This window comes from Nicotiana tabacum, chromosome 23 (genome assembly GCF_000715075.1).
Source record: "Nicotiana tabacum cultivar K326 chromosome 23, ASM71507v2, whole genome shotgun sequence".
NCBI classification, from domain to species: Eukaryota; Viridiplantae; Streptophyta; class Magnoliopsida; order Solanales; family Solanaceae; genus Nicotiana; species Nicotiana tabacum.
In genome coordinates this window covers 88,672,663-88,687,743 of record NC_134102.1, presented here as the reverse complement: position 1 = coordinate 88,687,743, position 15,081 = coordinate 88,672,663, and the positions used below count along the sequence as shown (strand labels likewise).

The following is a 15,081-nucleotide window of genomic DNA, read 5'->3' as shown; positions in this document are numbered from 1 at the left end:
CCCGGAAGGCCGACATATTCAGAATTGCACAAGGAAAATCCGAGTTGCTATGAGAATTTGTAACCCGGTTCCAGAAGGAAAGGATGTTGCTACTCGGTTGTTCCGGATGAATGGGCGGTTGAAACATTCACCAAGGGTTTGAATCCGAGAAGTTCCGATGCTTCTCGGAAGTTGAAGGAGAGCTTGCTCGAATTCCAAGCGACGACTTGCGTGGATGTTCACAACCGGTGCGAGTCAAAGATAAGGATTGAGGATGATCATCTCAGCTTCCCAGCGTCACCTAAAGGTTGGGAGAAGAATAAAGAGAAATCAAAAGACGATTTCGACAAAGATAGATGGTCTTTAAGCGACCGGTTTTTTCCCTATGAATGGGCCGAAGGACGCGACAGAGATTTCCGGTCGGCAGACAGGTTTGCTACCGATAGAAGAACTGATCGCGGCCGAAATAATAGATCACTACACGACAAGGAAACATCAGGTTCTTGAGATCCTTCCTACCCTAGACTTTCAATACAACTTCAACGTCAGTGTAGTAAAGTTGGTGTCGGCTAAGAGGAACATTATAGAAGCACGGTTTCCAAAGCCAATGAGGTCCGATCCCAGCCATAGGGATCTTAATTTGTGGTGCAAATACCACGGGACGAACGACTACCAGACTGGGGACTACCAATATTTCCGGGAAGAAGTGGCAACACTATTGAAAAATGGCCATCTTAGGGAATTCTTAAGTGACCGGGCCAAAAATAATTATGGTCGTAACTGTGATAACATAGAGCGCGCAAAACAATAGGAGATGATCCCCCGCACTATATGATCAACATGATTTTTAGGGGAAACGAGATTAATGGGGTTACCTTCTCGGCAGCAAAAAAGACGAAGGTATCAGTAACCCACAACAAGAGACTCCGGGAAGTCGCTGAAGACGACATCACTTTCACGGAGGAAGATGCAGACAGAATATTGCTACTGCTCAACGACACATTGGTAATTTCTCTAACTGTATTAAATTTTAAAAATCAAACGAGTTCTGCTGGATCTAGGGAGTTCTGCCAATATTATACAATGGAGGGGTATTGAAACAAGCCAAACTTACCAGAAGCATCATTCCGGACACAAAGCTCCTCACCAGGTTCAACCTCGCAAGTATGACAACCCGAAGAGAGATCCTGCTACCCACAAATGCCAAGGGGGTGACGAAGACGAACATTTTCAAGGTTAGGGATGGTGATATGGGCTACACCATTATCTTGGGAAGACCGTGGTTGCACGAGATGAAAACCGTGTCGTCAACGTATGATCAGTTGCTGAAATTCCCAACTCCCGAGGGGATTAAACAGATTAAAGGCGATCAACCGGTGGCAAGGGAGATGAATGCGATTTCGGTCACCAATAGCAAAGGGAAGGAGCATGCGGCATAGAAATTACACGAACCAGCGCCTACTCCTGAATCAAGTGAAGTCAACCAGGGGGAAGAGGCGTCAGAATCTTATCAGGTGCGAAGATATTTCCAAGTACCAGAAGAGACGGATGCAACGAAGTCCACATCGGGAGAGCTTGAGCAACTCACATTATTTGAAAAGTTTTTGGAGAGAAAATTCCACTTGGGGACAGGACTGCACCCCGAGCTCAGGTCTGGATTTTTTGAATTTCTCAAATTTAATGCCGATTGTTTTGCGTGGTCGCATGCGAATATGACAGGTATCCCGATGGAAGTGGTTGTACACAAGCTAATATTGGATCTCAGCATCCCTCTGGTAAGACAAAAGAAATTCCCTATTACCGAGGCCAGAAATAAATTCGTCAAAGAAGAGGTAACTTGCCTACTTGATATCGGTTCGATCCGAGAGGTAAAATATTCGGACTGGCTAGCTAACGTAGTAGTAGTTCCTGAAAAGAACAATAAATTTTTCATGTGCGTAGACTATAAGGACTTGAATAAGGCGTGCCCAAAGGACTCGTTCCCACTGCCAAACATCGATCAAATGATTGATGTAACGATCGGGCATGAGTTAATGAGTTTCCTTGATGCTTATTCCGGGTACAACCAAATTAAGATGAACCCGGAGGATCGGGAAAAAACTTCGTTCATAACAAATTTTGGCACATATTGCTATAATGTGATGCCATTTGGGCTAAAGAATGTCGGAGCCACTTAGCAACTACTCGTAAACAATATGATTGAAAAACAGATAGGAAAAACCATGGAAGTTTATATAGATGATATGATTGTTAAGTCTTTGAATGCATGTGATCATATTAAGCACTTGCAAGAAACTTTTGACATCCTAAGGAAGCATAACATGAAGCTTAACCTCGAGAAGTGCACGTTCGGGGTCAGCTCCGGCAAGTTCCTAGGATTTATGGTGTCACAGAGGGGGATTAAGGTAAACCCTGATAAAATCAAAGCCATCGAAGACATCTCGGACCAACTATCAAGCGTAAAAGAGGTTCAAAGGCTCATAGGGAGATTGGCCACTTTGAGTAGGTTGATTTCCCGGTCATTAGAGAAATGCCACAGTTTCTTCGCGCTGCTAAAAAAGAAGAACAACTTCGAATGGACCCCGGAATGCCATCAGGCTTTGAGGGATTTGAAAAAGTAGTTGTCAACCCCTCTGTTACTATCAAAGCCAGAGGAAGGAAAAAAATTGTTAATCTACCTAGCAGTCTCGGAAGTAGCGGTAAGCACCGTTTTAGTTCGTGAGGATAAAGGTACGCAATCTCCCATTTATTATTAGTAGAATTTTAATGGGAGTAGAAACTCGCTACCCATATTTAGAGAAGTTAGCCTTAGCTCTCGTAGTCTCCCTCGAAAGCTAAGGCCTTACTTCCAATGTCACCCGATAGCTGCGGTGACCACCTTTCCCCTGCGAAATATCTTTCATAAGCCCAAACTTTCGGGTAGGCTACCCAAATAGGCAGTCAAAATGAGTGAATTTGATATAGAATATAAACCTAGGACTGCGATTAAGTCACAGGTTTTGGCCGACTTTGGGGCCGATTTTAGTCCGGGATTTCTGCCTCTGGCAACCAAAGAAGCAGTGATGGCGTCAGAATCGACATCAGGAGTTTGGACCCTATATACGAACAGAGCTTCCAACGTAAAAAGGTCCGGGCTTGGCATAGTATTAACCATGCCTTTGGGAGAAACCTTAAGGCAAGCCATAAGAATGGTCACTTTGACTAACAATGAAGTAGAGTATGAAGCTTTGATTACAAGACTCGAATCAGCCCGGGGACTAGATTCCAAGGTCATAGAAATCAAATGCGACTCCTAGCTGGTGGTAAATCAGGTCTACAGGATCTTCGAAGCCAAAGAGAAGCGCATGCAACAATACATAGTGAAGGTTTAGGCTCTGCTTCCGAGAGTGGTCAATTACACACATCCCGAGGGAAGAAAACTCGGAAGCGGACGCACTAGCTAACCTCGGCTCATCAACGAAAATGAAAGGATCGGATTTCGGTAAGGTAGTACAGCTTATGCACTCGGTTCTGGACGCAGATAACTATTATGAGGTAAATACGACTAATTTAGTATGGGACTGGAGGAATGAGATCATTGATTATATCGAACATGGGAAGTTGCCCGAAGACCCCAAGTCATCTCGGGCACTGCATGTTAAAGCATCACGATATAGCTTCAAAGAAGGCCAATTGTATAGGAAATCTTTCCAAGGCCCACTGGCCCGATGCTTGGAAGCCTCCAAAGCTAATTATGTAATACAAGAAGTCCACGAAAGGATATGTGGAAATAATTCAAGCGTAGACTCCTTAGTACTAAAATTGGTAAGGGCAGGATACTATTGGCCCCGAATGGAACAAGACGCCCAATCTTTCGTACAAAAATATGATAAGTGTCAACGCTACGCACCGCTAGTACATCAACTGTCAGAACCATTGCACTCAGTTTTGTCTCCATGGTCGTTCATGAAATGAGGAATGGATATCGCCGGACCACTATCGCCGGCCCCTGGTAAGGTAAGATTTCTTTTGATTTTAACTGAATATTTTTCTAAGTGGGTTGAAACAGGTCCTTATCAGAAGATAGGCGAACTTGAAGTGGTGGATTTCTTATAGGAAAACATAATTTGCAGATTTGGAATACCAAAAGAGATAGTCTGTGATAATGGGGCACAGTTTATAGGCGTGAAGGTCACAAAGTCCTTGAAAATCAAATGGATCACCTGTTCGCCCTATCATCTAAGCTCAAACGGTCAAGCGGAATCAACGAACAAAGTGATTATACAAAATCTCAAAAAGAGATTGGAAGCAGCTAAAGGTAAATAGCCCGAGGAACTACCTGGAGTACTATAGGCATACCGAAAAACGGCCAAATCGAGCACAAGAGAGACTCCTTTCTCCCTTGTGTACGGAGCAGAAGCCTTGATTCTTGTGGAAGTAGGGGAACCTACCTTGAGATATTTTCAGGCAAATGAAAAGGCAATCAACGAAGCAATGCTAGTCAATTTGGAGCTACTCAATGAGCGCAGGGACTTGGCGCATATAAGTATGACAACTTAAAAGTAGAGAATATAAAGATATTATAATCGAAGAGCCAACCTCCGTTATTTCAAAGTAGGGGACTTGGTTCTAAGGAAAGTAACTCAAAACACCCGGGAACTCAATGCAGGGAAGCTAGGTCCAACATAGGAAGCCCCTACAGGGTTTTAGCTATCACCGGGAAAGGTTTATACGAGTTGGAGAATCAAGATGGAGAAAAGTTTCCAAGAAACTGGAATGTGGCACACCTCAAGAGATACTATTGCTGATGAACATCACCTGTACTGAGAGTATGTGCTGCATTCTTTTCCCCTTCGTCCGGATTTTGTCCCAATTAGGTTTTTCTGGCAAGGCTTTTAATGAGGCAGCAACGAAAAATATACCACGAAGAAGGTTTCAACAATAGCGATAAGACCTTTTAATAGCAAGGCACACAAGCGAAGAACCACTCCGGAGCGGTTAGATAATCTTTTGCTCGGTAGCAAAGTTCCCATCGGGAAGTTAAGTTTGCTAACAAACAGAGGTTACCCGACCGTTCACAAGTGAAAACCACTAGGAGATAGTTAGATAGTCTAGGTGAATAGCAGCTTGGTCCTGCTTGGCCAAAAGTTGATCCCGCTCAGAGGTAAGTTCCTCCTTTTCCCGAATCATCCTTTGGAGGCCCTCGGAAGTAAGGAAATTGGCATGCGAAACAAGAAAGGCAAACTCAAAATACTACTAAATCAAAGACAGAAGAAATGACAAAGCAAGTGAAGAGTATACCGCTGCGGTGTTGTGTATAACATTGTTCAACATGCACTCTCCCGAGATAGCTTGTATCTTTTTCCAATTTTTTTCTAAAACCAAAGGCCTCAGATAATTAGCAAGTTCCAACGGTCGGGATAGCAAATTGCATCCGGTAGAGACCGAGAGAGTAACGCTCCTCCTCCTTTGTGGATCTTCTGAGGAGGCAGCATAAATTTTCCCCAAATTCCCATGAACTGGAGACTGGGGGAGAAAAACGTCCTCTTCTCGAATAGATGCGGCCGGTGGAGATGATGTAACATTTGCTGGTGGAAGAGTTAGTGAAGAAGGAGATGAAGCTGATGGCGTTGAAGGATGAGAAGCAGTTGCGGCAAACGTAGTGCTGGTTGTTGGTTTCTCGTCAACCGAAGAAGGCAGGGATTCGATACTCAGTCCCACAATACCGGGCGCAACAACTGGGATCCGAAAATGGGAGTTGGAATTTTCCACCATCTCAAACTCCCCCAGAGCGCCGAAGCATCGTCCTCAGTTGGTGTAACTAACTCAACATATTGAGCAGTTTGCTGAGTTGAGGAAGGTCATCGTTTTGTGTGTAGAGAAGCCCCCTCCTTGCTGGTTTCTCCATCATCGTCAATCATCACAGTATCTATGGCCGGCCCGGTCTGGAGATGACTCGGGGGTAGCATTCTCCGCCCTATTAATCTTTCCCTCGTCCGCGGAGAAACGCTTTCTTTTTGGTTGCTTGTTCTTCGGTCGGGGACTCTGAGAAGAAGCACTCGCACCAGAAGCAGGCCCGGAGATGCCTGTCTGTGAAAAATCCTTCTGTAGCAGCCTCGCTACATCAGCAGGATCGGCCAAAACGTCCTCTTCGGGGACGACAACCAAGCCCTGGGGTAGACCTGAATTCAACAAAGAGAGAAATGATTAAGTTATACTACCGGAAAGTAGGGAGACTATCTGTATAATGTAAAATATGTTATATTAAATGATCACATAAGGAAGTGACAAATGGAGCCGAAGGCAGAGGATAGCTAAAACCGAATGCAATTATTCCGTATGTTACCATAAAGAATGATACTCATAAAGATGAAATAAATGACTGCCACCCGGTAGCATTTAATGAATAATATTCTACAATATTTAGTATACTGCCTGTTATAAAGAATATGTCATTCATGCCCGCCGTTACACATTCTTCAATGGCCCTCATAATTGACATTAAAGAAGGGCGTGATCCCAGGACCGTGTTCCCTAGGTGCAATTATAAATAGTGAGCTCTATTATCATTGTAAAGGACACGAATTTTCTGACAAACATATGCTACACTCTATTCAAATCTTAATATAATTTTATCTTCTTGTTTTTTGATATCATTGCTATTGTACCGGGAAACCCTGCTCCAGGAACTATTATTTCTCCTATTTCATTTCCATCTCAAGGCTAAGTATTGCATATTTATCTAATTCTTCTATTATTTCAAGATCAAATTAATTCACTTGTCTAGAAACCACGTATAAATTCAACTGTACTATTTTATGGGTAAACAAAGATGTTTTATGTGTGTGTGAACAAAGTCCCACATGGAAAGTAAAAAAAAATATAAGCTACAAATTGGATACTTTCAATGGTGTGAGGCCTTTTGGGGAAAATCGTGCAAACTTGGTCCAAAGGGGACAATATCATACCATGTTAAGAGTATCTTTGGGTCGTTTTAGCCCATTAACTAGTATCAGAGCCAATGGTTTGGCGAGACGAGTATGGAGATGACGAAGTGATGGCATAGAAACTCAAGACTATGTAGGTGACACACAGTTAATCTCCAAATTAGCCCATAAAGGATGATGGGTCATGTGAAACTCAGTTCAAGGGGGAGATTGTTGGGTTCGTGTGAACAAAGTCCTACCTGGAAAGTAGAAAAGAAAAATAAACTACTTATAAGAAGTTAGATATTCTTAATGGTGTGAGACCTTATCGGAAAAATCGTGCGGGCTTCATCCAAAGCGAAAAATATCACATCATGTTAAGAGTATCTTTGTACCGTTTTAGCCCAACACAAACACCTAACAACTCAAAAGGAAAGTTGTTTAGAATTTTAGGTACAACAACGAAATTGATAGTCTAACTTTGAAGTTTCTTCGGAAGGAAAACAAATTACGCAACGGAAACCCCTCCCAAATATTTGGAGCCACATTCACGACGTAAGCACGTGATAATATTGATAATAGATGCCCCTTGCAATTAATTATTGTCCAGCCTTACTTTTATAGTTAGAAAAAAGAAGATTTAGTGTTAATCATAATATATTTAGATTTAAATTTAATAAGTTTAATATTTATGTTCTAGTTGAACTCGTTTCACTTTGACAATTATGAGTTTAGAATTTAATACATGTTGAAAATTTCACATATGATCTAATTTCCGTAGCAAAGTTAACCGAAATAAATCGCCACTAAATAAAATAGTTTTAATAAATTTGTCTTTACCATTTGAAGTAGTTCAATACAGTTTCTTTTTACGATATTGATATACATTGTATAATTCCATAAACTTGTATTATATTTTCATGTCATTTGTTTTTTCTTCATTTTCAAAAAAGACATTAATCACGTACTCACTTTAACTTCTTGCTCTTCTGTAATGCGTGCTCCAATTGTATTAATTTTCTACACATGAAATTTGTCCATACAAAATAAAAAAATTGGTTGAGAGATCCCTCTAAATTTGAGCTCTTGTGTAATGCGTGCAAGCAATTGGTATGAGAAGATGTTAAAAGCCGTAGCTTTCAGATTTTTGTTGGTTTGAACTTTGAAGTAGGCATAGAAAGAAGCATTACAAATTGACTCGCCAGAAAAATTGGACTAATTACACAAATCTCTTCAACCTTTTTTCTAACTACGAAGACCATCCCACTAGTTTCTAATGTTACAAAGTCAATCCGAAAGTTTAAATTAGCTGAGTTTAGGACCATAACGAATTTCCTTATAATAGACATTAACAAATACTTAATTAGAGATAAACTATTCGACTCGTGCTAAACTCTGCCTAGTTCGTTGTTCCGTTGATTGAAGTAATACATTTAGTTATTATGAATGTAATGAAATTATATCTTTTATCCTTCTAATTTTTGTACTTTTTTTATTTTCCTTTTGGTATTAGTCCGCAATAAATAAATATTCAAAAGGTAAATATTTTTTCAGTATGTTTGAGACATGGTTCGAAGAGCAAACCTCCATAAGAATGACTTCGCTTAAACCATTGCATTGTAATCTTCAGCCTTTAAAAAAGAAAGACATTTTCTGTTAATACTCTCTAAATGAAATTTCTTCTCGTATCGTGAGAAAGTTCAAATCTCATGTTCAAACTTCTTCTAACAATCAGTGTATGTATATATATATATATATTAAAGAGAAAGAGTTTATGATTTTTGAAACTTCAAAAAACATTTTTTAATTAGACTAACCTCAGGGGAGGTATATAGTAATAACTTATTATTAAAGTATCTTCCTAGAAAGTATTTCAAATTGATCGATAGAATTTGCTAAATTATTAAGGGTCCTACCCACGTGTCCATAACAAAGGAAATAGGACACCTTCTGAGTTTTGGTCAGCTACCGTAAACTGACCAATGACTCCGATCCACCAAACCTCATTCAACAAAAAGAAAGTACAAATTATAAATATCTAATGAAGCTAGTACGTACTACTCTTACCAAAAGGGATCGTAAAGAAAACTAAGCACCTACAACTAGTTCTCTTTGCTTTCTTCTCTTGATCATTTTGCCGTAGAAGATGGCCGTTGCAACAAAGTTGTGCCTCAATCTCTCCCCTCAACCTCCACCTTCTAACTTTATTCCTCCACCTTCAAAGACTACTCAAGTTTCTTGGTAAGTTTACTATTTCTCCTTTTATATATATATATATATATATTGTACTGTATCGTATGCCATAAAAAAAATATTATCATTATATTGGGTCCTTTTATATTTTAAACTTTTTATTAAAGAGCAGCTCGATGCATAAGTCATTCTATATTTATACAGGGTTCGACGAAGGACCCATCCTAAGAGGTGTCATGTATGCAACTTACGTTCTTATACCTTTTGAAATGTCATGACATGTTTATGACATTCTAAGAGTATTTTAGATGTGTTAAAAATCTTTTTAATTTTTCTGATAAACTTTATGTCTAGTCAACCATCACAACTGAAATAAAATGGAAAGGTACATGTAATCATACCTTTCTATGCAAATTTGGAAGAATGTCAATGTTATCTCAAAAGCAATAATTGCTCCATCCGTTTCAATTTATGTGAACTTATTTTTTTTTAGTCAGTTTCAAAAAGAATGATCTCATTCTTAATTTAGAAACAATGTAGTTTAAACTTTCAATTCTACCCTAAATGAGAAGATTTTATAACCACACAAATACTCTAAACCCTATTTTGACTTGTTTAGGACCACAAATTTTAAAAATCTTTATTTTTTCTTAAATTTCGTGTCCAGTCAAACATGTTCACATAAATTAAAACGGAGGGAGTATTATCGTGCGAAAGTATTATAGGCTTGTAACTAATTATACCGAGTGTCCTCGATCTTTGTACTCACACTTAGATCTCTTTAGTAATTGAAAACCAAGAATCATTATTGTGCCATCTGAATAACGTGAGACATAGTCAACATCTTTAACTGTTCATTCATTTGTATTCATCCCAAAAAAAATCTTCTTATGTCTGACACGAACTCCCCTATTTTATTTCTCTGATTCCATAAAAGCATGTATCTTTTTCCTTGGTATTTATTTAAAATAACATAATTTAGCTGTCTCTTTTAATTTAAGCAGGCAACGAAAAGAAGGATCATGGAAAAGCCAATGTGTATTAGGGATGGCATGTATAGTAATTGGATTAGAATTAGACAGCTCAATATTAGTAAATCAAGAAATTAGTGCTATCGCCGGGGATATGCAATTACAAATTATTGCCGGAAAACCAGCACAGAAATGGAGCGAGAAAAGATCGTGCCCGCCGTGGAACGGGAACTCTTTAGAAACCATCGTGCCGGAGAACTTACCGAGGCCGGTGACTCGCCGGAGATGGGAAACCGTTGATTATACTACTACTCAATCTGCACCAGAAGTAAAGTTGGTGACAAAATTTAGTAAAGGATGCTTCACTATGTGAACATATTAAAGGTTAATGTACAGTCAAGGGAGTTGGGTATAGGGTAAAGGGTTCAATTCAATTCCCTCGAAATAGACTATTGAATCCCTGTGACATAAAAAACAAGTTCAAATTTCAGCTGTAGCATTGTTTTTAGAATCCTCTTATATAAACTTCTTGGCCCCGCCAATAGCTATTTAATTACCGTGTATATTGAAGAATGCTAATAAAATATTTGTGGTCTTAATTTGTTTTGGTTTCTACTTGATGAATGAATATTTCAGCAGTAGTACATGATTGGCAGTTTATTTGCAGTACATGCAGTACCGAAATATACGTTACACATGAAAATCAATCAGCTCTTGCTTTCCCATTCCCAAACTCAATAGAAAGCATATATGTTTGGTCGACATCAGCCCATAAATAAAACCAAAATGCCCGAAGCAACTGATTGATAAGTGTTTAGTTTGGTGCACCACATATACATTTGTATAAGAACTTGATTTTTATATCGGCTCCCTTATTGAGATTTTTACGTGAAAAACCTCATTGATCAAGGGAATAAAAATCACGATCCATCTCTGAAATTTCTCACAAAAACTTCACTAAAACAAGGAGCAATTTCAGGTTACAAAATTCTTATAACCTAAGAGACTAAATCCTCGCCACTTAAGTGCCTACAACCACTTTGATTGTAGCAAAATGGTCAAGCTAACGCAAGTCTAAGACTTGAATTCTCTCACAAAGAAAAACCCCTCGAAATGCTTCTTGTGTAAGCAAATAAGATTACAACTCAATAAGCCTAATACAATGAACTAGACTAGAGACAATGAATTTGGCATTGTATCAAGGAACATGTTCTCTAATCTGGTTCTTCTGCACATTCCAGCTTTCAATATCTAGTTCAGAATTTTGAACTCGTTTTTTCTTACTTTTCTCTCAATTTATTCTGAAAAATGATGGAAGTACATACATACAATGAAGTAAACTTGGACTACATATAGGTAACACATTAGTAGCATAAAGAGTCCAAATTATAAATAGAAATAAATAATAAGAGATCTACTTCACAAAAAACTTGCCATATATGACTAGTTGACCACATAGTTTTTCCTATTTGTTTCCTACTCCAATTATAATTCTTCTCTAGCAAGAAACCTATTTAATTTTCACCAATTTCATGCAGAATATATCCCTTATAGATCTCCTAACCTTAGAGAATAAAGGAAGTAAGGAAAATATATTTCTTTCCTTAAAAAGACTCCAATTATGATTCTTCTTCCTCACAAACTTGGTCTCTAAGTCAGCAATAAAGATTTGCCAAGATTCTCTATTATTTGGGCGGCTGCCTCTACTAAAAAACAGCAAATTTGCGATCGTCGAATCAGTCGCAAATCGGTCGAAAATCGTATTTTTTCGACCGATTTGCGACTGAAAAGTGTCAGTCGGAAAACACGTGGTCGCAATATATTTGCGACTGAATCCGTCAAAAAATTGCGACGGATTCAGTCGCAAATTGAAAAATGCGGGGACATTTGAAATTAAGCAATTTGCGATGGAATTAGTCACAAATTTAGTGACTGATTCAGTCACTGATCAGAGTTAAAAAAAAATAAGTATAAATAAAAAGTTTCGATTGATTTCGTCGAAAAATTAAAAATAAAACTATTTTTTAATTAATTATTCTGATTGGAACAATCGTAAATATTGATTATTAATTAATTAAAAATATCAAAAATTCTCCATTTGCCACTGATTCAGTCGCAAATATTTATTAAATATTGTTAGAATTTTTCAATTGCGACTGAATTAGTCGCAAATCTGGATAATTTCTGGTAAAATTTGCGTCTGATTTAGTCGCAAATCTAGGCATTTTTAAGCAGAATCATGCTGTATTTCTAATTACACCACATGCCAAATAAAACAGCCAACCAAACACCTAACAATTAACCAAAAATTTAATATAACAATCCAAAAATATAATATAACAATCCAAAATCCAAAATCCAATATCTACTACAAAATGAACAGTAATATTTATAACAATTCAACCAACTAATCAAATAACCAACTAATCAAACAACCAACTATCAAACAACATAAATTAAACATGTCTCTAACTTCAACTCTAAAATATTCAAATAGCCTATTCAGTTTCAGTCTCCTCCTCAGACTCAGACTCCATTGCAGCTCCTTTCTTGCTTTTTTTTTTTAACAATTTTTGGATCAAAGCCTGAGTTGCTTGAAATTCTTGCGACATTTGATCCACTTTTTGATGCATAACTTCTATGTCTTCTTGGAAAACTGATGCCCCAGTGAATAATGTTGTTGGTGGATGACTGGAGGATGATTGTACTTCAATCCCGTAGACTCGACCTTTATTTATTATTTTCATGAGAAATAAGGAAAAGAAAATAAAAGAAGTAAGAAAACAAACAAGCAACTTTCAAATTAATACCAAAATAGATAATTACATAACATTTATACCTTTATTCATGCCCCCAGCCGTTTGTGTCCAAATTGCAATCATATCCTCCGGGGACGACTGAGTTCCTTCAGACTGAGTTTGTCGCTATGCATCAAGATCAATATGATATTGAAGGAAAGTTTTTAAAAGGAAATTGAAGGAAAACTCACCCGTCGCCATGGGGAACGATAATCAGCCGATGAAGATGATCGTATTGTACAATCCCTCCAGTACACTGTCTCACGGTACCAACAACTGTAGAAAAACTGGTAGATGGGGATGCAACTGCGTGAGAGCCTCCAATATCCAAGTTAGATATACTTGAAGTGGATGATAATGAAGATTATAATTGAGTGGACGATGTATGAGGCACAAAAGATAAACCACAATGCTAGCTACTATGATGGCTCGGGGATGCAATCGGTGGAGCCACCGAACTGACTAGCAGGATCACACGGGGAAGAAACTGAAAAATGAGACGTGGGTATAAAATTAATGGTGGTCAAAGCTGAGCCACCATAAGAAGGCATGGAGTAATACTGAAGCGAGCTAGACGGGGGAGGGACTTTGAAAAAGTCAGATGGCTATGAAGCTGGCATGGAAGGACGGGGAGGCATAGGAGGAGGGCTCATATTTGATGTAGGTGGAGGAAGCTGAGTTGACTTAGGTAAAGTGTGTTTTTTCTTCTTAGATCTTTTTATTTTTTTACCGCAAGAATTTATCTGTGTAATGAATATAAAATATTTACATATAAAAAAATTTAACATAACAAATATAAATATAAAGTATACATAATAAATCTTTCAAAGAGACATTTTGTTGCTTGAGCCTTGGGTAATTGGAAGAGCATTTCTAGTGTCAGAACAGGATGTTTGTATAGAAAAGGACAAAATAATCAACCACATGGTACTTTACTTCTGTAGTTGTAATTCCAAGATTACAAGTATTGTCAGTAGGAATCTTTCTTATAATACATTGCCTCTTATATGGATTCAAACTTAATGAATACCATATGCCAGAAACAAAGAATTTCTATGAACAAAGGGTATTCAATGTGATGACATTTTTAAAAATATCCACGGCGAAGAATCTTAGCTTTAACATGTCAAATCTTAGCTAACCAACATTAATACTCTATATATGTGTTAATTTGACTAGACGTGAAGTTTAAAATATATATAAAAAAAATTAAATTTTGTGATCTTAAACTAAAGGTGTGTATAACACATCAAAAATACCCTTTCAATCATATAAAACATGTCGCGTCATTCTTATAAGAAAGTATCAGTAAGGATAAAAATATGGCATTCTTTTATGTAACAAAGACAAAATACCAGGACACATAAATTGAAACTTAGGGAGTATCTAGTACTGGTGATGCTATTTCTCACGAGGCCATTAGATACAACTGAATTTTTTTTCAATGTGCCATAGAGCAGGAAAAGAATGGAAGTGTATATTCAAATCCATTTAATCAACAAAATCATGTGTTCACATCTATACTAAATTCAATCATTTGGAAATGTCTCTGACTAAAGAAACATGACTCTCTATATGTCTTAGGGTCTTATTGACCAACCATCAGCTTTATTTACGAATCATATGTTCCCTCTCTATGCACTTTTTTAAAGGAATTTCAGCATCCTGAATCTTCCTGAAGTATTCTGAAAGAAACTAAGTTTCAGCCGTGATTAATTTACTAAAAGCTTATGCCATTCTTAAGAACAAGATGAAGGGGTGGGGATGGGGGTGGATAAAATGAAAGTGTGAGGGAAGGGGTGGATATAGGGGATGGGTTTAACAAAAAGGAGGGTTGGGGAAGAAGAGGGAAGAAGTCACGTACCTTTTTCGGCAAGCAGCGGGCTGGGGGTCTGGGGCTTTCAATGGAGGAAGAAGAGAAGAAAGAAAGAAAAGAGAAGAAGATAGAGATGGGGGCGAGGCTGGGGTATTAAAAAGAATCTGCGACTGATTCCGTCGCAAAATTAGCGACCGTTTCAATCGCAACTTTAAAAAAATAATTTGACCAAAGTTTAAAAAAATTGCGACCGAAACGGACGCAAATGGTCAAATAAAATTGTTTGACTTTTAGTTTCCGACCGAATCCGTCGTAATTTTTTATCCCGAATTTTTGTGCCAAACATTGCGACCAATGTTGTCGGAAAAATAGTCGAAAGAATTAAAAAAATATAACAAATATTATTTTTGAAAATTCCG

General features: G+C 38.0%; 1 protein-coding gene and 1 long non-coding RNA gene across 3 annotated transcripts; one reads left to right on the top strand and one right to left on the bottom strand.

Moving 5' to 3' along the window:
* Positions 1-8,934: 8,934 nt before the first annotated feature.
* On the top strand, positions 8,935-10,647 carry LOC107811787 (protein CHLOROPLAST VESICULATION). The gene is made up of 2 exons (XM_016636776.2): positions 8,935-9,125; positions 10,082-10,647. Exons 1-2 carry the CDS (start codon positions 9,031-9,033, stop codon positions 10,419-10,421), a joined length of 435 nt encoding a protein of 144 aa, XP_016492262.1. The 5' UTR covers positions 8,935-9,030; the 3' UTR covers positions 10,422-10,647.
* Positions 10,648-12,385: 1,738 nt separating this feature from the next.
* On the bottom strand, positions 12,386-14,843 carry LOC107811786 (uncharacterized). Of its 2 annotated transcripts, none has more exons than XR_012705954.1 (4): positions 14,711-14,843; positions 13,038-13,133; positions 12,888-12,960; positions 12,386-12,776 (listed from the first exon to the last, which is right to left on the bottom strand). It is a non-coding gene; the product is annotated as an uncharacterized LOC107811786 (long non-coding RNA). The 2 variants fall into 2 exon arrangements; XR_012705953.1 differs by having other exon boundaries at positions 13,038-13,152; positions 14,711-14,842.
* Positions 14,844-15,081: the final 238 nt, after the last annotated feature.

Bases quoted from the DNA above. Each gene is read 5' to 3' on its own strand.
- LOC107811787 (XM_016636776.2), top strand. From the start codon at position 9,031: ATGGCCGTTGCAACAAAGTTGTGCCTCAATCTCTCCCCTCAACCTCCA. The intron at 9,126-10,081 runs GTAAGTTTACTA...TAATTTAAGCAG, and splicing joins AAGACTACTCAAGTTTCTTG to GCAACGAAAAGAAGGATCAT.